The 24,222-nt window shown below is 37.7% G+C and overlaps 2 protein-coding genes and 2 long non-coding RNA genes across 10 annotated transcripts in view; 2 read left to right on the forward strand and 2 right to left on the reverse strand.

Annotated features, from left to right (window-relative positions):
- Positions 1–2,995: 2,995 nt before the first annotated feature.
- On the reverse strand, positions 2,996–11,312 carry LOC138137892 (uncharacterized). The gene is made up of 3 exons (XR_011161910.1): positions 8,009–11,312; positions 3,275–3,416; positions 2,996–3,208 (listed from the first exon to the last, which is right to left on the reverse strand). It is a non-coding gene; the product is annotated as an uncharacterized lncRNA (long non-coding RNA).
- On the forward strand, positions 3,877–7,023 carry LOC138137889 (uncharacterized). Of its 3 annotated transcripts, none has more exons than XM_069057483.1 (4): positions 3,877–4,015; positions 4,098–4,264; positions 4,391–4,514; positions 6,551–7,023. In XM_069057483.1, the coding sequence occupies exons 1-4, from the start codon at positions 4,004–4,006 to the stop codon at positions 6,959–6,961; spliced, it is 714 nt and encodes a 237-aa protein (XP_068913584.1). In that variant the 5' UTR covers positions 3,877–4,003; the 3' UTR covers positions 6,962–7,023. The 3 variants fall into 3 exon arrangements, with proteins under 3 accessions (XP_068913584.1, XP_068913585.1, XP_068913586.1); XM_069057484.1 differs by lacking the exon at positions 4,391–4,514 and adding an exon at positions 6,372–6,489 and having other exon boundaries at positions 3,884–4,015; XM_069057485.1 differs by lacking the exon at positions 3,877–4,015 and adding an exon at positions 6,372–6,489 and having other exon boundaries at positions 4,124–4,264.
- A 6,167-nt stretch (positions 11,313–17,479) lies between the features above and the next one.
- Positions 17,480–19,573, reverse strand: LOC138137891 (uncharacterized). The gene is made up of 4 exons (XR_011161909.1): positions 18,783–19,573; positions 18,612–18,725; positions 18,315–18,554; positions 17,480–18,251 (listed from the first exon to the last, which is right to left on the reverse strand). It is a non-coding gene; the product is annotated as an uncharacterized lncRNA (long non-coding RNA).
- A 633-nt stretch (positions 19,574–20,206) lies between these two features.
- The window catches only part of LOC138137886 (potassium voltage-gated channel protein Shaw-like), a 60,819-nt gene continuing 56,803 nt past the window's right edge, over positions 20,207–24,222 (forward strand). For 2 of the 5 annotated variants that reach the window (XR_011161908.1, XM_069057472.1), the window contains exon 1: positions 20,331–20,660. The gene's annotated coding sequence lies outside the window, so the exon portion shown is untranslated. Of the gene's footprint in view, positions 20,661–24,222 lie in introns of all 5 variants that reach the window. The other 3 variants (XM_069057473.1, XM_069057475.1, XM_069057476.1) reach the window with 3 other exon arrangements.

A 24,222-nucleotide genomic window follows, 5' to 3' on the forward strand; every position in this document is an offset into this window, starting at 1 on the left:
GATGAAAAACAGTAAAGAAAGTCATAAGCAATATGTTAAGGATCAATAAGAGATGATGAGAAAGTTGGAAAATATTGAAAAATAAAAAAAGATAGGTATTTCTCTCAGTAACCCAGCACCGGAATTGAAACTTTTTGATTTTATCTCGTAACAATAAACAGAGAGAAGAAATAGAAAGATTTTACTATTTTTGGTTGCGAATATTCGATGTCAATGGAATACAGTAAACAAACATTGAAACGCAACCAGTTATACATTTTCATCGCCTGCGTGGATCCTTTTTATTTATTTAAAAAAATTAAAACGTAGTTGGTTTTAGTTTTTTTTTTTTAAATTTGACATGAAGTTGACATCTAAATGAATGTAAATTTTTTAGGTTATTTTTATTTAAATACAAATACATTTTAGATTTAGATGTCACGTAACGACAACCGAAAAGTGTCTTAATAAAAGCAGTCTTGGATTCATTAAAAATAAAAAGATCAATAATTGGTACCTACTCGTTTGAGAAATATGTTTATTTGGTTGCGTCGGGATGTTGTTAGGCCCATTATTACTCGTGAATACCCCTGTATATTTGGACAAACTAAACTGTAGTTATATTGGGTGATTCAAAATGATTGTGGGTAAGTATGGCAACTATGTACGAAAATGTATGTGGCAACTGTGCGGGTAAGATAGAGTTGACATTTCTTTGACAGTTCATAGTCGCGCAATTTTAAAAATTGTCAAGTCAATGTGCAATGGTATTAAAAAAAACAAATGTACGCTAATGACATGTTATACAAATGTCAACTCCACCTCACCCACACAGTTGCCCCTTTAATTTTCGTACATAGTTGCCATATTTATCCACAATCATTTTGAATCACCCAATACAATGAAAACTGCAAAGTGACAAGTGTGCCTTCAAACGTCAAATTTACAAATCTCGAAGAGGCAGCAAATGTATACTTTGAAGCAGAAACAACAGCAACAGATGTTGTGACCTCAGAGTGTTGCTGGTTGTTAATTAGAAGTTGCAGAGAAATTTTTTTTCAGAGTTTAAAAAACATGAAAGAATCTGGGAACTCTATTTCAGTACCAAGACAATTAATTTATCTCGAATTGGATTTTTAAAGGGCGTCTAAAAATTTTGGTGGTTAAAGAGCCTGTTTCCATTACGTGTCGCTTCATTAGCTGTCAAACGTCATTTATTCAGCGGCTGGAGTTATTTCTTTTGCAAAAACATTTCTTGTTATAACCAACCAACGAGAGTTTTCCTGCATGATGGTTTTTACCATTAATGATTAAATTATTTAAGTATACAAGGTGTTTTTTAAATGCTAGTACAAAAAAAGACTGGTAATAGGTGAGGACGAGAAGAACTCATACACAAACAAATTATCTAATAAAAGTCTTTTCGTTTTAGAGATAAAAATAAATTAAATTTTGGTTAAAATTGTCAGTACGCTGCTGAATTAAAGACAATTAAAAATGTAATTGGGGTTGTCAAGCAACTATAATAATTTTGTTGTATTTTTTTCATAGCATTGTCGGGTTGCTATGGTTTAACTTATTGTTTACTAGTGTTGTGTCTGTGGCGTAGAATGTGCATGGACAGGGTTAGTTTATCCCTACCATTTTAGATTAAAAAAAGGTTTTCTGGACTCTTTAGAATCGTCATATGACCCAGGTTTTTTTTGTACTAGCATTTAAAAAACATCTTGTATATGCAAAGGAAATATCAAAGCATGCCAACTAAAGTCACGACCTATACTTGTAAACGAGAGAATAGTTATTTATACAACGAGTTTCTGTGTAAATTGGGCTTTTCTAATTGCCCGAGGGACAAGATTAAAACAAGATTAAAACCTTCGCTCGCTACGCTCCTGTTTTAATCTTGTCCCTCGGGCAATTAGAAAAGCCCAATTTACCCAGAAACGAGTTGCATACAAAATTTTATTGTTTGAAACGACGTCCCTGAAGCTTCCAAATCTTTTAAAAATGGTTTCGCATTTGCTTTTGACAGTTTTGACAAATTTTTCAACACCTGTCAGAAATGTAACGTTGAATGTGTTGTCTAGGGCAACGGTTCGTTATCCGCTCATTTTTCTTTAGGGCAGTTAAGGGGCAGTTTACAAAGGAGAAAAATGAGAATTTATGATAGTTGAAAACAATAATACATAGTATATTATATATTGAGGGAGAGAAATGCATGATTTTTCCTAAGGTGCAGTTTGTAGCCAGAGGGCGAAGCCCGAGGGCTACAAAGCACCGAGGGAAAAATTTGCATTCTCTCCAGAAGTATATATACTATTTTTTTCACGGTAGGGAGTAGAAACAGCACAAAAATCTCAAATTTTAAGAATAAAAAAATGATGACAAATGAGTTGTCATCTTTCGATGAATTTAATGGAATTAGTAGTTGCCTTGACAACACAATTAGATTTTTGTCACAACAGTCAAAAAAAATGAAAACTCCCATTAGATTTTTGTCACAACTGTCAAAAAAATGAAAACTCCCTAGGGAGCAAATATTTGCAAATATTTGCTCCCTAGGGAGAAAATGCTCTACTTCTGTCACGATGTTGACATCCGAAAAGTTGATTTCTACTCCCGATCGTGAAAAAATGATTTTTAAACACTCGTTGTCGTTACTACGAAGAATTTGCATATAACATGTTTGTTTGAAACGTAGCGATAAATTACAACAGTTAGTTCTTGTCACAAACACAATACAATTAAAATTGTAGGTATATCTTTTCTAATTTAGGTAAAAGTTTCTTACACGTTTTAAGACACCAATAGTTATTCTCAAAAGATAATTAATATTATAATTCATTATTTCCTAATTTATTATTTCTTTGGTTTTCTTAATTATCACGCATTTGTTTTATTTCTACTGTCCAAAATTGTTAACCATACAGAAGCACTATTTAATTCTGGTCATGCCAGTCATTACTATAGTTAATTGGTTATGTCTTATTTTAACCGTTAACTGAAAAAAAAACTGTAAAAATACAATTTCTTTTATTTCTGCAATTCTTTCAACGCGATACTTTTTCCACACCACCCTTACGCAACAACAAAACAAAAATTACATTGTACAAATATTATTTTAGACATCTACCGTAGACAAAAACCTTCCGGAACGTTGAACGAATCTGACTTGTCGACGATTCGCTGCGGCGTCATTAATCCTGCCCCACTGGTGACAGCAACAAGCCTGGAACAGGACGCGTCATTTATTTTTGATAAATTTGCTAAGAATTCTAAGCAAAAGCCAACTCACGTCCGCCGTTGCGCTCTTGCACTTCCATTCAAATTTTATGCATTTCACCGTGAAAGCAACATTATTCGCAGGTTCCTGCCGAAAAACTGCGCCGCAATCAGGATGCACCGCCTCCACTTGCTCAGTCAAGGATATGATAGAGCTGAAGAAAACCAAACAGAATTAGAACTCGTTGATTTTAGCTTTAGCCGAGTCAGCGCCATCTAAGAAAAAAACAAAAAGAAAAACGTGACACAACATCCGGTTCTGCGGCGGAGTCGATTTTTGAAACAGACTCACGTTTTTTTGCGGCGTAAAGATCTAGAAAGTGGCGACTTTCGATAGTTGCTAAATAGTTTCTTCAGTGGGGTAGGTGGCGAAAAAATGTCGGCAAAAATGGTGGAAAAAATGGCGGGTCGGTGGAGCGCGAAGCGCCCTCTGGGTCGTGCGCTTTTGTTCGTGGGAGGATTCGCGGCATCTTCAGCGCTCGAGAGGAGCTTTGCGCAGAACGAATGATGCAGAAACGCAGGGTTAAGAAATTCATTTGTAAAACTAACGGAGCGTACTCGAGTTTTTGTCCGTTAATTGGAATTTTAGAGCAAGAAACTGTGCAGAAACCGCGCTCTCGGTGCCAGAGAACTTGCTGGAACTATATCGAAAATAGAGAATTTCGTCTCGGATCGTTCAAGTATATAAAGGAGCAGGTTTGCACAACAGAGACAGTCTCACATCAGCGTCGAGTGTTACACAATGTGGTTTAAGGTAACGAGACAGTTGGGACGAGGTTGACACGTCAGCCACCCCGTTCCCGCTTTCTTATCAACGGAAACTCATCCGGACTCAGTTTTCAGCGTTGGCTCTACTCTGCGCCGCCTACTATGTCTGCGGGGCGGACGTGAAGGACAAGCGCCAAGTTGGGAGCATCTCCTTGCAAAAGGACGACCACCAAGTGGCGGAGTCGGGCGGCTTCGGGGCCCCCGCGGCTGTTCACTCTGGAAGCAAATATTTCCAGTAAGTTTGATAGGGAGAGTTCGTCCGTCGCACCGTTTCGCTTGATTTTTGATCTTCCGTTTTGGTGCGATGGTCGCGACGGATGCGCTCTTCGTACAGCGAGTCTGATTTAATGTTGTGTGGCAGGGACATGTACATGGCCCAGCATTCCCCCGACGAAATTGAATTTGGTCATGTGTGCGAAACACCGAAGGATTGGGAACAGAGATTCGAAAAGATCAATTTTCGAGAGAATACGCATCAAGGAAAGGTGTTAAGAATATTTTTTCTTTCGCTGTTGTTGGTCTGTTCTGTTCGTAGGGGTGTTGTGGGTTTTATGTGTGCACGATCAATTTCGATGTGTGTTTATTGTTGTCCTTCGAAGACCCTCCGAAATTTCACCATTCCGATTTCTTTATTCGTCAACAATTTTTTTCTGCAGCTTCCGGACGACTTTACTTCATTCGGGCCACCTAAATTATTGCATCCTAAAACGGCGAAAACACCATAATGCTCTCGTCTTGCTATTGTTATTTTTTCTTTTCCCCTTTTTGCGTTTCTATTGACTCCAGCTCTGTATTTATTTTAAAATTATTTTCCTCACCCTAACTCAATTTATCTCATGATCTCTCGTTCTTGAACACTTTCCAAGCATTTGTTTTTTTTTCGCTTTTCTGCTCTTACATTTGCAACCTTCATAAAAATTATTTTCACTTCTAAATTATTTTTTTCTTCTTTCTTTTCATGTTATTAACTATTGTCATTCTTCCTCCTGCTTTCTCGTTTTATTATTTTTCTCTCTTATCATTTATTAACAACTGTTGTACCTCCTGATACCTCTTCAGTTTTATTATTTTCCTTTTATTTATTTTCATTTCTCTAGTTGGTGTCTGATTATTTTTCAAAATTTTATTTTCTTAATTTTTAGTTAACTTTTTCAGTATTGCCACTCATAGCAAGTCTTTTATTTCACGACTTGCATTCACAAAGTTTTCCATTTCTGAAATTTTTTCAAAATTTTGCTTGGTTATTTTTTTACAATCTTTCTTAATTTTGATTCTCTCAATTGTATTTTCATTTTCTTTACTTTTTCGTTTGACTTTCTATCACAATAACTTCATTTCCAATGTTTAAACACTTTTTTCTTTTAATCATTGTTACCAATTTGCTCTTTGCTTTGTTTCTTTTTTCAGCGCTTTCATTTGTACTCTCTTCGATTTTTGTTGTTTCTTTATTCTTCGAGAAGTTTCTTTCTTAATCTTTCTTTGACTACTCGTATCTCACTTATATTCATTCTTCACTTTTTTTTTCATTTTTCTTTCTAAACTTTCTGTGTTTATTACTGTTGTTTTTCTTTCTTTTATTTTGTAATAAATATTCTTCTTCTTTATAGATTTGCTGTAAGTTGTTTAATTTCTTTTCAATGTTGTTCTTTTATGTTTTAGTTATTATTTCTACTCTAAAAATATTCAAAGTAGCTTTACTCATTCTTCAGTAATCTTTCTTTTTTTACCTTGATAGTAATTGATTTTACTTCATTGTTTCTTCCATATTTTTTCTTAGTCAATTTTTCTCAATTGATTTCTTCTCTCTCTTCATTATTTTTTATTTCATTTTCTCTCCATGATTATTATTCTTGCTGCTATTTTCTTTTCTCTTGTAATACATATTCGTCTTCTTTGGATAATTGTCATTAGATCTTTATTGGCTCTTAAGACATTTTAATTTTATCTTCACAGTTAATATTATCTCTCTAAGAATCTCTAAATATCATTTTGTCAATCTTCAGCAATCTGTCTTCTAACCATGGCTTCTAAATGGTTCTTTGTTCCTTTCTCTACTGAACTTTTGTCTTTGCCTTTCATTTTTGTTTTTTTCTGTTTCTTAGTTTTTTAAATTTTATTTTCATAGTCACTACCAATTCTACTCTAAAAATATTCTTCAAAATCTCGTCTCCTCACTCTTGAGCAATCTTTCTTCTTCTTTTTCTTCTCACCGATTCATCCTCCCTCTCTCTTCTGATCTCATCTCTTCGTTCTTTATGATTGTATTTTCCGTTCGATGACTTCGCTCCTTTCTTGTAAGCTCTCTTGTTTCGACTATTAACTTTCTTCTTTTCCACTAACAGATACGCCCACGTCCCCGCTAAAGACCATTACGAGCACGGCCACAAACGGGGTAACGAACACCACTTTATCGAGCGTCACGAAAAAGCCCACCCCCACGCCGGCGAGTTCAAGACCAAAGTAATGCAGTTCTTCATCTAGATTTTTCTCCGCTTCGGGACTTAAGTCGGTGTCGTTTCAGGTGAGGTGGGGCGACAAGCACGGAGGGTACGGCGAACACTACTGGGACTACAACCACGCCGGTCACGGTCACGACGGAGGCGGCGAAGAGACCCAGCAGAAGGAGGAGTACGTCGCTTACGACGAGAGCAAAGACGCTCCCAACTACTTGGCGGCGGCGAACCGCGGCAAACGCCAACCCAACGTGGACGGCGATGTGGAGTTCATCAACGACAAAGCTAGGTCTTTGGTGCTGAGCGGGGTGACGGGCAAGCATGGAGGCAACTACAGGAGCCAGAAGGACTTCGAGAGGGGCAAGAGGGAGTTCAACAAGATCAACGGGGAGAACTTGTTCTACGATCCCAAGATGGGGCTGATTGTGGACCAGAAGAGTGGGATCGCCTACGAACTGAAACCTGTCGTCGACTACTAGTTTTGTTGATAGTTTTTTGTACGTTGTTAACTAGTTTTTAATACATTTCTTTTATACAATGACCCCGCGGTTTTAATTGGACACACCTTGAACCACTTACTCCCTTGTCCGATTGTCCAAGCTGCAACGGTACAGGTTGTACTAAATAAAAACAAACGAAGCAACCGTCATCGCAACTGACAACAACGGAACGATTTTGTTCCTTTGTACATTTTTTCATGGCGACAACAAAAATAAAAATGAGGTTAACAAACTTCGAGACCGTCTAACTGTTTCATTGAGCGATTGTAAAAATGCAGGTCAAAGCTTTCATCGACGCAGATATTAATTTTTTATTAGGAAGAATGTGAAGCATAAAATTGGTTTTTTTCACACCGTTTCGGTTTCGTAATGTTGACAGAGTTACGCCTTCTGTACGGTTCATTTAGGTGAGTAGTAGTGACGTGTCAAATCAGAAATGTCATTTCGGTCGAATCATGGCGGTGTAAGATTTTTTGCGTTTTCATTATGTTGGTAGACATAATTCCAACACAATATCTCTAAATTAGTTGTGATTGTAGAATGTGTAAAAATAAAACAACATTGGTGAAAGCGACAATTACAGTGTGCATGAAAGTGTGCATGCAGTTTGTCTAATACAGAAACTTATTTATCAATTTCTCTTCATATAGTGGTAGAAAAAGTGTAGTATTTTATTCGCGGATAAAGGCTATTACTCGCTCGGGTGAATTACGCCACTCGCCTGCGGCTCGCGACACAAAATCATCTTCACGAGTAATAGCCATCTTTATCCGTTCGTTGAATAATATACTGTTAAATCTTTATTTAAAGTTGGGGAAAATCCATAACAGAAACGAGTGTTTACGAAAAGAACGAAATAAATCGAGCAAGCTAACAGTTAATTATTCAAACAATGTACACTGACACGTAAAGAGTTCAAAATAGTATCGTCGGTGCAAAGCTTGACAAATTAGGAACCCCGAGGTAAAAATTTAAGCTAAGCTGTAACAAAAAAAAGAAATCAATATCAACAAAAACAGCTTTTACCTCGTACGTCTCGTCGAACGCTGAATCACACAGTTTACAAGGCCTAACCCACGTAAACATTTTTTCAGCAAAAACACAGAAGGCCAACAGTTTATTCGACAAATCACAAACCAATCGCGCTCTTCCACGTACATTGTCTCATCAGGACCCTTATTTAAGACCGAATCGTCCCGCGTTTATTATCTTTGGCGAAAATATTGCAGTAGACCTCACCACAGTGAGCCATTTTCCGGAATTGCACTTCGCCCAAATCGTTTATTTATTCGTACAGCGTGTTTAACGCAACTGTAGTAAATGAAAAGTTAACGGCGACCTCGCAAATAAATACGTAGAAAATAAACCCGTCTTTAAATAAATACCGAATCGAGCTCTTTAATAAACAATGTCCTGATTTATTATTTTTTAAGGAAAATCCTCAAAGCGGCGGCGAAATGTTTTTCGCAAAGGTCGCCGTTTATGTATTCAGCGGATACATCAGAAAAGTAATTTTTCTTGTTTTTCTTTTCAATTCGCCGGTGGAGTCATCAGCCGCCCACGCGACTAAATTATCAGAGCAGCATCTCCAAATAAACAAGGTAAAAATTCGTATTTTTACCGAGACTGCCATTGTAACAGCATCGTTCCGAGAGCCCACCCCTGCGCAACACCTCTCCGGATTCTTCCTAACGAAAGAAATAAAACGTCCGCTCGAATAAACTCGCGTTCTCATCATCGCGCTGATGGACCATCAAAGCGAGCGCAATTTCTTCTTTGCTGGACAGATCGTTCGTCTCACGCGATTTTATACTCGATGTTTCATTACTTAACTAATAAAGTAAACCGCCGGTTTATTTTCGAACGTGTTGACGCCACTTTACGCTAACAAAGTGACTGCTTTGAACGTGGCACGGGATAAGACGTGAAGGATGAGTTAAGTGGAATGAATGACAAAGGTTTGGGTGCAACTTCTTTTTTCTAAGTATTTTTTTATCGATTTTGTGTTATATAAATACAGGGTCATTATAAATGATTGTACCATCGTAGTTGGCGTTGAAAACCCACACAAAGTTTGGATGTGCCGCCAGCCTCGCAACGTTAGACGACAAACTAGTAGACAGATTTCCACTACCGCCAGCAGCGCTACCTATCGGCGATACTAGTCTCACTCATGTTATGAAGCTTGCGGCACATTCAACTAAGCCACCAACGCCTACTACGATGGTACAATCATTTATAATGACCCTGTACAGTGCTGATGGGAAAGTTCCCAATGAAAAGTTCTTCGCAACAGTTTGTAGATTCAATCTGTTTCAGTCGATCCGCTACACTGTCTAGGGGGTGTAAAAGTAAAAAAAGGCTGATTTCTAGCGATCTTAAGTGAAAATGGTTCAAATATTTTTTGTAGACTATTAAATTTTGAACAGATTTGGTATTGTGCAAAATTTCTGTAGGACTAATAGTTTTCTCGATAATGTGATTAGAAAGTTGGTCGCGCGACGCGAATAGACATAGATTTAGTCAAGGGCGTAGCAATGATTTTTTGCTGGGATGGGCCAGATTTTAAACCACAGACAGATGATAGATAGATTGCAGATGTATCTTGTTTTTAAGTGTTTTACTTTTATTCTGGGGTGGGCCGGGCCCACCTGACCACCCCCCCCCCTTTGCTACGCCCTTGGATTTAGTGTCAACTTTTAACGTCTCTAACTGTAGCAATTATTAATAGGCAATTGTTGCTTACAATTACAGGAAACGACCGTAAACTTTGCCGAAATCGAAAGCTATTTTCAAGGTTAATATCAATGCCGTTGCTTTAAAACTGACGTTAGTTTGACATTTCACCGAAAAATCTGCTTAACTGTGGCGTCGCATTTGGCAATAAAACTGGTAAATTACCCATTCTTACGAATGTAAAATGTTGCTCTTGTTTATTTTATAAATAATATGATGAGGAATGATTTATTATGAAGTAGTGTTTGAGACCACAAATTGTCTACGCCCATGCATTGAACGCGTATTTGCATATGATTCAGCTACGACGTGACCGATGATTTGGAACGCCTGCTCTGATTTGTTTTCTTTTTGATCACTTTGTATTTGTTTATTATTACTTAGTAGTGATACCGTAATGATGAAGTTCAGCCTGAATGCCGGTTGAGTATTGGGTCAGCGTTTGAATTAAAAAAAATCATTAATAACGCTAACAATAAATTATTCATGCTGAAAATTACAAACATAATTTTACATTTGTGAGAGGAAATAATTAACATTAAAATTTAAATTTCATGAAATCATCGACAAAATAAAAAACATTTTCAATCAACAGACAGAGTTTTGATTTTCTTCCTAAAAGTCGTGTACGGTAGCGTCTTTAAATTATTTGGAAGAACCTTACAAAATGATATAAAATAATGCCTGAATGCCGTGCCATCGTGATGGATTACAGCCTCAATGTCGGTTAACTGTCGCGTCAACAGTGGGAGTAAAAATACAATAATAATATTAACATAAAAATGTAAAATGTATTAATTCATGGGCTGATTAAAAAGCAATTTTAATCGAAGGTAAAATAACAAGACCTAGGGCCAGTTTATAGAAAGAGAATTAAATATTTAATTCGAATTAAATTTTAATGCGCCATTAACCCATGAATCCGAAACTTCGATTGGTTCAATGTGATCACGTGTTTAGTTAATCTCGCATTTGATTACGATTAACTTAATTTCGCTTCTGTAAACTGGCCCCTAATTTTTTTATCAAATACAGGGTGACTGACGAAAAACCTTTGATGCTGTATCTTGCTTATTTTTTATCCGATTTGAATAAATGACACATCAAATGAAATAATTTTGAAAACACTTCAACACCAACTAAATAAAAAATATATATTACGTCCAGTTTTTGACAGATGAACATCAGATTCTTTTTTTCAAATAGCACTGTACATTTTTTTTTAATTCAATATTGTAGAGATTTGTCTTTTGAATATAAAAATGCAAAGAACTACACCCATTCATTAAACAAAAGTCAAGAAATTAAAGAGTAAATGTACAAAATTTAAAAATCAAGTGACCAAAATAAACAAGAGAGAAGTTTGTTCTAAATGCTCGAAATGACTAAGTGAACTCTGAGTATTCATTTGTCAAAACAGTTTGATAATAATAATATTATAATGTTGCTGTGGAAGAAAATTTCCAAAGACGATTTAGTGTTAACCTGTGGTGTGGCATTTTTGGAGATAGAATGGACTAGTGGGTCCCTTTTTTATTGATAGCAGTCTCAATCAAACAAAATATCATATTATTTATTATCAAACGAAATAATCAATTTTCTGAAATCATCTGAAGTCTCAGGTTTTGCCACTGAAATGGCTTGCAAACGCAAACATAGCAAATATAGTTCAATCATTTCGTCAAACTACGTGTTTAAAGGTTTAGCATTTGAAACCTTAGGCCCTTGGTGCAAAGAAGCCATCGATTTCATTAATGTCATCGGAAACCGACTTATCGCGGAATCAGGCGATTCAAAATCAAAGAAATTCCTTTTCGAGAGGATTTCCCTTGCCATTCAACGTGGAAACGCTGCAAGCATTCGAGGCACTTTTCCAGATTCCGCAATATTATCGGAAATTTTTGTATTATAAAACAAAAATGTTTATGTAATTATGTTATACTTAATATAATATTTTCTGGATGAGATACCATTAGCAGTGTTGAATAGAGTCGTGTTTCATCAGGACGGCGCCATATCACATAATGCAGGAATGCATTTTGTATTTTTAAATCATTTAAATCATTTTGGTGAACGACGAATGGGTGCTCATGGAGCTATTCGATGGCCCACTAGATCCCCAGATTTGAATCCATTGGATTTCTTTATATTCATTTGAAACTTTCGAGACAATGTTTATTTGACCCCATCAGGTACCCAAAAAGAGTTGAGAAAAAAGATAGTGCGAGTATGTCAGGAAAAACCCCGAAATTTTTTACTGAATGCAAAGGTGGGCACTTCTAGAAGGTATCGACAGTGTCTGCAACAGCATTGAGGAAATTTTGAGCAACTAGAATAGATTTTGTATTGTTTACAAATTTGATTACTTCATTTTTGATTTTCAATTTTTTTCATTTAAAATACATTTTTTGTTTTTTCTTTTAATGTAAGAATATTCAGAAGAAGATTCTTTATAAGAACGAATAAAAAAATATATAGAGTGTAATTTGAAAAAAAAAAAAGTTGGCTATCGTCTGTCAAAAAATAGATGTCGAAAAAAATATTGAATAGGATAATAGTGTTTTTCGGACTATTTCATTTGATGTGTCATTTATTCAAATCGGATACAGAAACAGAATATGTAAGATACAGCGTCAAAGGTTTTTCGTCAGTCACCCTGTATAAACAATCAGGTCATGTTATTTTTGGGAAGATTAATTCCAGAATACAAACTTAACGTTAATTATTTATTTATAATACATATTTACAGTTATTAAAAACACAATTATTAAAAACAATTTGAAAATCTGACAGGAGTAGTATGCAATTTTAATCACTTTTGACAGATTACAGAGTAGCAGGACGTTTTAACCGCGATTTTGATTGGATGAACTCAAGTGCACGGTTGATGTAACGGGCCTTCAAATAAATTTATATTTAGAGCAACCTATGGAAATCAATTGTTTGCAACATTTTTCCAGCGTAGAAAATGACACAAGGAACGTCTGACATTTTAACGAAATAAAATTAGGTTAGAAAATATTTTTAATTTTTGTAGTGCGTTCTCCCTATTCCCCCTCCACGGAATATGACAATATGAAATTGGGAAAAAGCTTACCGTGTAACCTGTGTAACTCCGGAGAATAATTGGTTACCTAAAAAAATTACTTTACACTGTTAACAGAATTAGAATGTCGTCTACGCCTACTCTAAATATATATTTATTTGAAGGTCCGATATATGGGAATTAATCAGTAGAATTTTTAATTTCTTCGTAAAACTTGCGTGCGGTAGGTCCTTTAAATGACTTGAAAGAACATATAATGGATAAAATAAAAGAACAGTTAATAATGGAGAGTTAGTCTTGTTTATATTTTAAAGGAAAGCTGTAATTTATGATATGTACTAACAATAATGTTGTCAAATTTATAACATATTTCGTTACACAGTTGAATGAGTTTTGATTTATAACGTCCCATTCAATACATTCATTAACATTATAAAGTGTAAATAAAGCATGATTAGTGATCGGTCTGTAATATGTCAGTTTGAAGTTTACATTGTTCATTGATCCACAAACGCAAAACCAGAATGATCAGATAAATGTGGATGTTGCCCAAGCAACCATCTCTTCTAATCTCTTGAAATACAATCTGGTGAAGAGCAAATGACTAAAGCAATATTTTTATTCATATAATTTGAAGTCTCCAGTGTGAACTTTAATCCGGCCTGAACGCCGTGTCACCGAGTGTGTCGAGGGCGAAAACAGAACACCATTGTCAATTTATAATTTTTGTTCCAAATAGATCTCAAATGTTGTTTCTATTTGTTCCTTTTTAAATATAAATAATAATGAAGTTAAGCAGTCTCGGACGCGGTCAGTGTGCTTGGAAAAACCGTTTCGTAATAGCTCTATTACTTGATTTCGGTATTGTCAGGAATGCGTAATGCGTAATGTCGTATAAACAACCCCGACGTGGATATCATGTGTACAAAGTAAATGTAGAGTACCTAAAGCAAATGGAATTATTAAAGTCCATTCAAAAATCAAAAAACCACCACCTGTTGCTTTAGGTTGGTAAAATTTAAAAAACCCTAGGTAGATATTTTTTCATACTAGGTATGTTGGTAACTATAAATTATGACATTTATTTGATTCAAAATAAAATTCAATTGCTTTGAATTCCGTTCATATTGTTTTATTAGCAGCACGTTTCATTTATTTATTGATTCTTATTATTTTTACTTAAACATGCCCAGAAAAACAAGACATTTACCTAATAAACACTTAACCTCAAAATTACAATTCTCACCACTTTTACACTAAACAGCGTTGCCGATAGTACCTAAGTATCGAGGAAACTGCGACGTTGGTGTTTTTTTGATTTTTGAATGGACTTTAATTATGATTATTTGATAGAAATGTTGTTAATAAATAAATAAATCCGGCCTCGATACCGTATCCCCCGCGCATATGATTTGCAAAGTAATTCTCTTTGATAAAATGCGCTGTTGCTGGTTTTTTCTTTAGAGAACCCCAAAAAGCAATCTGTGTAAACTTTTGTGAAAACTGTATCGCGTCCGCCTAATCAGACTAGTTCCGTATGTGCCATAACTCCAAATAAGCGACCGGAAGCACCGCCATAGCGATTTTATTACACGCATAAATTCCGGTGTATGACGGCCACCGGATTATTTATACAGCGTGTTACGGCAGGCTCCATTTCAATTAGAAACTAATTTAATTACCTCGAGTCCTGTCTAAATCCGTTCGTCACTTTCCTCCAATCATTTTCAGCTTCCCGGACCGTGGTGCACTTTTCCGCGCGAACTCCACCCGTTCCGACTCAACTCCGCATTCTTACATTCACATAATCGCCCTTTGAGTATCCTGTTTGCCTTCTGGGCCGCCGAAGCGATCGGAAAATTACGCGGGAGACTCCGCTAATATCATTTTTGGCGTGAAAATGAGATGAAAACTCACCCGACTCCGGGCACGCGTTTTCGCCGGATCCGTGGGGCACTTGATTTTCGCCGATCGAAAACATTCGCTATTTCGGCAACCTCCATAATTGATTCGACGTTTACTCCCGTTGCAAATTTACATGATTTCCTGAAATCATCGCCTCTCGCCAAACTCGAATTACGTCCTTCAGTCTTTCAGGCGTCCTGATTTAATTACAACGACGACTAATCCAATCAACTGGCGAAAATATCTTCGACCGATGCGCGTCAAAATCGATCCGGAAAATATTTCTCGTGGGGGGCACACGCGGAGTCTGTCGTTGGCGATTTGCAAGCGGAAACGCTACGCGTTTACATAATTGTGTTTTATTCCTGCAACTGGAAATTACGGTTGCCACCAGCTGTTATTAAAATTTTCAGGTAATCTGAAATTCTGATCGTGTTCGCTGGGGGCAAAGTACCCCCCGAAAGGGTGTTTTCGCCGGGAACAAATTAGAAAAATCCATGCAAAAACTACACGAGATGTGCTTGAAATTATTTTCGAATGATTTATTCCTGCTCGGAGAGGCTGCACGACGACACAAAATGACAACTACAATGTTCAGGCTGCACGCAGCATATTTTGCAGTGTATGTGGTGAGCAGTGGCGGCTCGTGTGTAAAAAATTTGGGTTCCAGATGCTTCCTAATTTCTAAAACCTCAAGTAAAAACAATCTTCACGTCTGTCAGTCTCAGGAAGTTCACGAATAGTTAAAACAGATTTATTTCAGCTATAGACAGCGAGTGAAACCAGCAACATTTTTTACTACAGATAACTGTTGATTCTACAATTGAATTCAGTAAAATATACCTACCAACTTCCTTATCAATTAGATATTTTACTAAAATGGAAGACTTTTTTGGGAAATGCAAAACCTGCTTGTTCGCAAAGAATTGTTGCGCCACTGCCAAGCGAATTCCACCGAAAAAATATTCCATCAATTTTTAATTAAGTGAAAACCGAAAGTGAGCCACCGAAACCCGTCGAAATTTTTTATGGTCAACAATCGCCATTTAAGGACTTTACAAAAGCGGTGCCTTTTTCAGTAACATATTTCCGAGCGGTGGCAACTGACAGGCTTTGTTTATGAGCACCGCATCCCTGAAAAAGGAGTCTGAAACCGTCTGGAACAGAAGTAACTGCTAACTTTGCCTTTGACGCTCCTTACGACGCTGTTTGTTTAAGATATACGTGACGTCACGTGACATCCCTGAAAAAATAAACCTCGCCTGAAATATCCGGCCAGCGCTGAATATTCAATTTGACCGGAACAGCAATTCGGGCGATGCAAATTAGAGTAATTTCGGAAATTATCGTTCGCATTTGTTTCAGATTTATTCCTCTAATATCGTGTAATTGGTGGGATCCCGAAACGCCCCGTTTAATAAAGAGGAAACAAATGAATTCCCACTTTTCATGAAACTCCGCTGAAACCGAAGCCCAACAAAAATCCATCTCGACACGAATGTTATTTTTTGGATGACCCCGAGATTCAAAAAATCGTTGGTCCTTTCATGCAGTCGAAATAATCTGAATCCCGTTCCGGGCTAATCCCCGCGAACGGCATTAACTCGTGACAGGTCCCGGAGTGGGACAATGCGGGCCGGCCCTGTCCCGGATTAGGCGATCTTTGAGTTCCGGTGGATTCCTAACGCAAATTTCTCGCCCCGACTGAGGCTTTCACCGGAGCCTGTGCCACAAACAAACGCAGGAAACCGAAATGAAGATTAATTTTCCGTCCACGTTAATGTGGATTTCGGCAGAAATTGCCGCGTCCGGGGGCGGCGAAGCCGCTCAACCCTGAACTATCCGAAATCGGCGATTAATCGTTTCCGATTTTTCCAGAGTGGCGGTTCAATTCGTAGCGTAGATTGGGGCCGGTCGCTTCCAGATGCAACAGAGGGAGAACTACATGGAGGTAAATATTTATACAGTGTGTTCGGTGTCTTGGGAGCGAAAACAAATGTGTTGGCTAGATAAACTGGGGATTGCTGGGAAGGGTGCATCGAGGGGGGGAGCCGCAGGTGCTTTGCACAAAAAATTCAATTCAATTGCACTCTATCAAAGTACAACGTGATCAAGAATGACTGAATCTGTTGGTAACAATGAAAATTTGAATGATTTTGGTACCACTGTAACCCAAACGCATTTCCGGTTGTCAGCTTTGACAGCCAAATTTGACATTTACCATCAAAGGTTAATTTTTGTAAACATAACCAACATAACCTAATTTTTTTTAATGTGTCAAGCTAAAACATCCGGTTAGTGCCAATTGTGAGACAAAAAAATACCAATATTTTTCAACTGTTTCCTTGCCAACAGACTTAAAGTCTATTCAAAAATCAAAAAACCACCTCGATAATTACTATCGGCAACGCTGTTCAGTGTAAAATTTGGTGAGAATAGTAATTTTGAGGTTAAGTGTTTATTAAATGTCTTGTTTTTCTGGGCAAGTTTAAGTAAAAATAATAAGAATAATAAAAATAATAAATAAATGAAACGTGCTGCTAATAAAACAATATGAACGGAATTCAAAGCAATTGAATTTTATTTTGAATCAAATAAATGTCATATTTTATAGTTACCAACATAGTATGAAAAAATATCTACCTAGGGTTTTTTAAATTTTACCTACATAAAGCAACAGGTGGTGGTTTTTTGATTTTTGAATGGACTTTAGTCATTGTTCATCACGCTGTAGACTACCGCCACTGATAGAATGCCGTTTTTTAAATATCCTTAGATAACAAAATCCCCAAACCACAACATTAAAATATTAACAAAAAGCGAATTTTTGCGACCTTACCAGGTAAGTTGGTAACATTGGTACATGTTACTCGAACGTTTTGGCGAAATGAGGTAAGTAAGGGGAAGCGTCTGTGACGTCATCATTTTGCGTCATTAATGATACCACATCTTACTACGCTCGGAGTGTGGTTCTGCTTGGTAAGATTCGAAAGGACGTACTAAAGTCTATTTTTTCCTGGTAGGCGCGTGCGTGCGCATCTCCGAAAGGTAGAATCACATAGCTAAGATTTTTAGCAGGATGCAGGAATTGTTAGTATTTTTGGTTGCATATTATTTAGGGGGATCAGTATTTGTGGTTGCAGATTAAAACTCATGTTTATGATTTAATTTTTGTATAATTTGTAAAATGTAAACAAAAAAGTTTATGAATCAACTCGTGGAAAAATTGATAACAAATATTATATGTACAACATTTTTTTATTTTATACTCACAGGAGTTAAATTGGGTACAAAACAACTCGATACTTTTGGATTCAATCGTTAATTTAAAAAAAAAAAAAAAAAATAATCAACAATAATCACCTAAAAAAAATTACAGTGACATCGACAATAATTGTCAGTTCACATGAAAGCGGCAAAAATTTCATAACATGGACAAGGCCTGCTTCGACTACAATCATTTCTAATAACCAGAAAAGGTCTCCCTTCTTGGCGTATTTTTTTTATTTCCCGTAAATATCTTCTTCGCCAAGATATGTCTTCTCTTTCTATTAACAGGCTTTTTCTGTTTCGTTATTTGTGCTATTTGAAATAAACATAGATTTCAATGTTTTATAGTTAATTGAAAACAATGTATGTACTTACTTGAATTTTAATTCGTGTAAAACATTATAAAGCTTAGAACGACTGATGTTTGGAATTTCTTCATTGTTTTGCACTTCCCTGTACACAGCATCAATTGTAGGAATTCTGTTTGCAGAGAAAAATGAGTGCACTGTTTTTCGAATGAGATATTTTTGATGTTCATCCATTTCCTATCAGGTTTCTTCAGTGCCTGTAATTGCCCACACTTCTTTTCTTCCGCCAAGTATCATTGTGTTGAACCTTCAACACAAAGTAATTAAGCTGTGATACAACAAAAAAAACCTCAGAAATCAATACCAGTATAATCTGCAGTTTTTTCCATTTGAGCCGTCTTGGTTAACTCGGCAAAATTCTTGGAGATCCCACGAAATACTTAAACGATCATTTCTTTCTCGGCTTGTGAGAAATTTGCTATAAATATGCATTAATAAAAAACTGTTACTTGATGTTAGCATAAATCAAACTTACGCCGTTTGGTGATCGAAATTAAGACATCTTGTTGACATATAAAAACTTCTTAACCTCTAAGAACTAAGAACTGTTTTTTTAATAAATAAACGGACACAACACAAAATACGCACAAAACACGAAAGGAAAACTAAGACACGATGAAACAAAAATGGCAGCTTGGACCTGATTGACAGTACAGAACACTGTAATATTGCACATTTCTCTAGTGTAAGTAGAAAAATAAAGTAACCAATAGGAAAGTCGCATTTCGTTGCAGGATTTTGTAAATGCGCACGCACGCGCCTACCAGGAAAAAATAGACTATAATAAGTGAGGTTGTATGGGTTGTTATTATGAAAAAAAAAATGACGTATTGACCACTTTTTAGTTTTATAATGAGTGATGATGGTGAAATCGTGGAAGTAGCCCTCAATTATCGAGGCGAAGATGTTCCGGTTACACTATCGTACCAACATGCATTAAATTTATTAAACGGAATTGCCTCTATTGGAATCTTGTAGTGATGTTCTTTTAATTTAACTGCATATATAATTTTTATTTTCTACATTTCGTGCAGAAGATGGATTATTAAAAATGTATTATCAAAAAATAAATTATTACAAATCATTACCAATTCAAGATTATCCATTGATTCTGCAAACGAGTACGGATTAATCAGGTTATGTTTACAATTTGTCAAAAGCAAAGCACGGAAATGACATGTCTTACCAATCTAAACTTACCATTACGTTTTTGCGATTTGGGTTACCAGAAAGAAAATAGCGGAGTGGGGGAGTTACCACATAAAACCTTACCGCTACCTATGGTAAGGTCGCAAAAATTCGCTTAAAGTATCATAGATGTGTTGGTAATATTTTGAAACATTCGCGCCACTGATTCTCATTGGTTGTTATGAAACCCACGCGAAAAATATTATATGACATTTCAAATTTGCAATTGTCAGTGCTGTCAAATAGTTTAAGCATTTAGATTTGCGGTTTTTCATCTTTAGAGCTTTGTTTTGCGTTTCTCTGTTTTAAAAGTTATTAGTTCTAATCGTGTTGCTGTTTTGATGTGTTCCATTGCGATTTTTTGTTGTTTGGATATTTTATTTTCAGTAGCCAGCTTTTTTCGGAAATTCGAAAATGTATTGTGGGTTGCATTTTTAATTCCGTCGGGGACATTATCACTCGTGAAATACCCTGTATTAATAAAACCTAACATACCTATTACTCCTACTATACTGAAGTTTTCTTTCGTCTTTCCTAAGTGCAAACTTGCAGAATAATAATAAAACATCATGTGTAAATCGACTCTTTTTTAAATTTCGCGCCGGATCTATTTGTTGTAGCGTAGAGTGAACATTTTTAGTAACATTTATGTCAAGCAATCTATGAGTGGACAGAGTTTACCTAGTAACTATCAAAGGTGGTGACTTTTTGTTCTTATGTTGGTAATGAATGTGTTGGTCATTCTAGTGACAGTTCTGTGTTTGACAGTCGGCACCGGCGTACGCGATTAAAAGGGGGCGTGACAAACGTACATTCTTTGAATTAATTGAAATAAGAAACATGTTCCAGATGATGTCCATCTTGCTGTAAAGGAGACTGAACTTTTCCAGGGGTCCCAAACTAGCGATAAGCTTCAGCACCGTCTTGTTAAAACCCGCCGCCAAAAACCCGCGCGAAAATGCGCCAAGTCCCGCAGCATCCCGGCACAGCATCCCGTAGGCGTGATTCAGTCGTCGTTCGAGTGGCGCTTGGACAGGGCGTCGCGACGCCGCTGCGGAACCTCTCGTGCGCTCGTCCGAATTAATTTTTTTAATAAGTTCACGTGACTCAGCTCGTTGCCGGACCGGAGGACGCCCCGGAATTGATGTAGCGGACGTGTCCCAAGGTAGGCTTGCAGGAATTTAAATTTCTCCAATTAGGCGCAGCTGTCGGAGTGACTTGTTGATTTGTTGGCGTTTTGCAGCGAATTCGATTTGTAATTTGCGCCGCAACGGAAATTTCCCAGTTTAGGAATTCGCCCACCCGGAAAATTCCGATGCAAATTTTCCACCAGACTGAAATATTTTTCAGATTTCTTTTAATTTGTGGCTGATATTGACACTTGTCTAGGCCGGGGCTACTGGCAGTGCGCTTGACAGCTGTAAGTTTTGTGAAACTTTGTTCTAACACCAGGAGCGCTGATTTATTCGTGGCCGCCTGTAAATCACAAACTACATTATTCCAAAAAGTATTTCGACGTTTACAAGCTAGTTGGGGATTTTATTTTTGGAACTAATTTATGTTCAGTTTTCGTGTACCAAACTGCGGTACGTTCATAAAATTTGCAACACTTCATTTGATGCAGCCGTGTATTTTCAGGCAGGGATCGTTCCAACTTCACTCCTCTGCCATAGCAGAGATAATTAAGGGCGCGTTATTTTGACCTGTGGCACTCGTGGGAATCGCATTTTTATTTTTACCCCCTGAACCTGAATTTCCGCATCGTTCTGTTGAAGTCTCGAAAAAGCTCCCGTCTGACGCTAAGCAGATCCTTCGCGCCAAGCTTTCAGTTGTTCAGTCACGCACTTTCATGATTTAAGGACTTTTAAATATTTAGACTCGCCGAACGGTTATTTATCGTCGCGTTCTAAAATTAAAAACATCTCCACACCGCAACTTTGGGATTGTTCGGGAGAGGCGAAGAAAAATTTTCAGTCCAATTTCTTAGTTTTCAACTTTGGCCAGCTCCGCATCGATTCTGGGCTGTCAGCACCTCTCGATTTTTCGCGAGGCTATTTTCGGCGACATTTTTCACTATTTTTCTAGCTCGCACCTGTCCCAGTGAAAATAGCGTCGAAAGTGTAAAAATAGCGCGGTGACAGGACTGGAATGGAATCGCGTAAAGGGCGGTCCTGGAAATCGAATCGTCGTAACGAGCGCTCCTGAAGACCTGGCCGAAAGTGCTCCTTAAGTGTGTCGGATTGGTTCAGGACCTGCAAATTAGATATCCGGATGAAAGTCAAATTTGTAGAATCCGAGTAATCGAATTGTTTGTCTTGGACTCCCGAGAGCTCGACCCGAACAGGACTTTCATTACGATCGCCATAATTCGATGGCCTCATCCTTTTTCCACCGTTCCATCCCCCCAATAAATTATTTACCCGACCCTCCACTCGATTTTTATCAGACGCTATCAAAACTAACCACGTGACCGTTTGACAACCGACACCTGTCAATCTCCCCCCACACTTTCCGCTCCTTGTTTCCTTATTTACGACCCTTGTTAGCTGTCCTTGCGGTGTGTCCTTGATCCTCGAACAAGGACCCAATCAGTCGTTAGCGAACGTCCTCGAGCCACGTCAAATTACCTCACTTGTTGCGTCTCAAAACAACCCAAATAAATGAAACAATAAAACTACAGCCCGCTCGGATAAATCTAATCGCTGGACCGTCCCATTACGTTATTATCTTATCTGAGGGGCGCCATCTGGACGACGTCAGCGGGTTCGATCAACCTTCGCCAGCAATAATCTCTCCGATATTTCCTTAAGGGTGGTTTACGGCCACCGAAAGTGGACAAATAAAGCGAGGAGGTGCTTACGAAGCGACCAAATTGTTTCATCCGATAATGTTCGTCATCATCTTTGGATTTGAAGCCCGGAACAAGCGCTACAATTGCTTGTGGGCGGGGCTAAGAGGCTCAAGTGTGCGCCGATTCGTCGGCTGGGCCAGGAGTGGGGAGACACGCCCTAGACACACGTGCGCTTCGCGGTTGTGTTCCAGTCTTGAGCTTATTGCAAACTTGGCGGATTAAAATTGTTGTAAAATGAAGCTCTCACGTCAATAATTTGTTCACAAACTTTATATTCCGTGAGCAATCGCAGAAAAGTCTACTTCAGACACGTATGTGATTAACAGATTCTCGACTCTATCAAAACTAACCACGTGACCGTTTGACAGCCGACACCTGTCCATCTCCCCTCACTTTCCCGTCCTTCTTTCCTTATTTCCGACCCTTGGTAGTTCCCCTTGCGGTGCGTCCTTGATCCTCGAACAAGGATCCAATCTTGTAGCGTCTCAAAACGACAGAAACAAATTCAATAATAATAAAACTTCAGTCCACTTGAAAAATCTAATCAGTGGATGCTTCGATTACGGTATTATCTTAGCAGGACGACGTCGAAAAATTTGATCAACCTTCGTCGATAATAATCCCTCCGATATTTCCTTAAGAATGGTTTACGGCCAACCAAAATGACCAAATAAAACGAGGAGGTGCTTACGTAGCGGGCAAATTGTTTTATCCCATAATATTTACATTTTTGGGTTCGAAGCCTGGAACAAGCCCACGAAATGTTAGTGGGCGGGACTAAGTGGCTCACGTGTGCCGTGATTCGTCGGCTGAGAGAGTAGTGGGGAGACACGCCTCCGACACACGTGCGCTTGGCGGTTGTGGTCCAGTCTTGAGGTTATTGCAAACCTGGCGAAATAAAATTGTTGCAAAGCGGATATGCGGAGGAGTGCTGTTCTAAAAGTGCTTGTTTTGGCGAAGCTCTCACTTCAAGTTTCGTCCTCGTCGAACAATCGCATAAAATTCGACTTCAGACACTTGACTGACAGATTCTCGTTTCGTGAAACAACACCTGAAACATCTCCGGAACACTTCCAAGAGGTGGACGTCTCTGTGATCATTCTTTGTACAATGCCATTAATAACAATCATTTCCTTGTAATTAATCGTCGAGCTGAAAGCGCTTTTCATCTTTAAATAAACACACTTTTGCCGTTCTTTCAGACGCGAGAACTCGAACCTTTATCGTTTATTTATCCGCCAATTTCCAAAGCGAACGTAACGGAGCACATAATCCTTGCGAATAATAGAACAGTCGGGAGTTGTTCATCCTGTTGTTGCGTTCTTTCACAGGTTTGCATGTCCGGACAAAGAAAAACCGTTGTTTTAATCGCCCCCGGAATATTTTTCGTGGTGATTTTGTTGGCGGGGACGTTCCGATGAAATTAGGGGTGAAAACGGAATTCCAACAAAGGAGGGTTGTTCAGTGAACTTGTCACTCAGCCAAAGGAAGTCTGAAATCTGTTTGTTGGCTTCGCGATTTCCAAAAAAGGAATTATTTAGGGGAAAGGTCACAGATAGGAAAATGCAGAGGGAATCTGATTATCCTCATAAAGGACCACACAAATTATGGAAAAGCCAAGCAATTAAAAACTTTCTCCAGTGATAATTTCATGCGCAACACTAAATTCTGGATTGTCTGAATTATTTTAGTAATTTCGCCATTTAAACCGAATCTAAATCCAATTTACAGGCTGAAAGTAATTTTCTTGTAGACAAGAGTTTCAAAGTTTCGCGATTTTGGGAGTCTTGAGAAATTTCACAAAAAACTTGAGATTCTTAACACTGGAACTAAATACAACACTGTTAATTAACGCTGAAGTTGTACGACTGGAATT

This window comes from Tenebrio molitor, chromosome 9 (assembly GCF_963966145.1).
Source record: "Tenebrio molitor chromosome 9, icTenMoli1.1, whole genome shotgun sequence".
NCBI classification, from domain to species: Eukaryota; Metazoa; Arthropoda; class Insecta; order Coleoptera; family Tenebrionidae; genus Tenebrio; species Tenebrio molitor.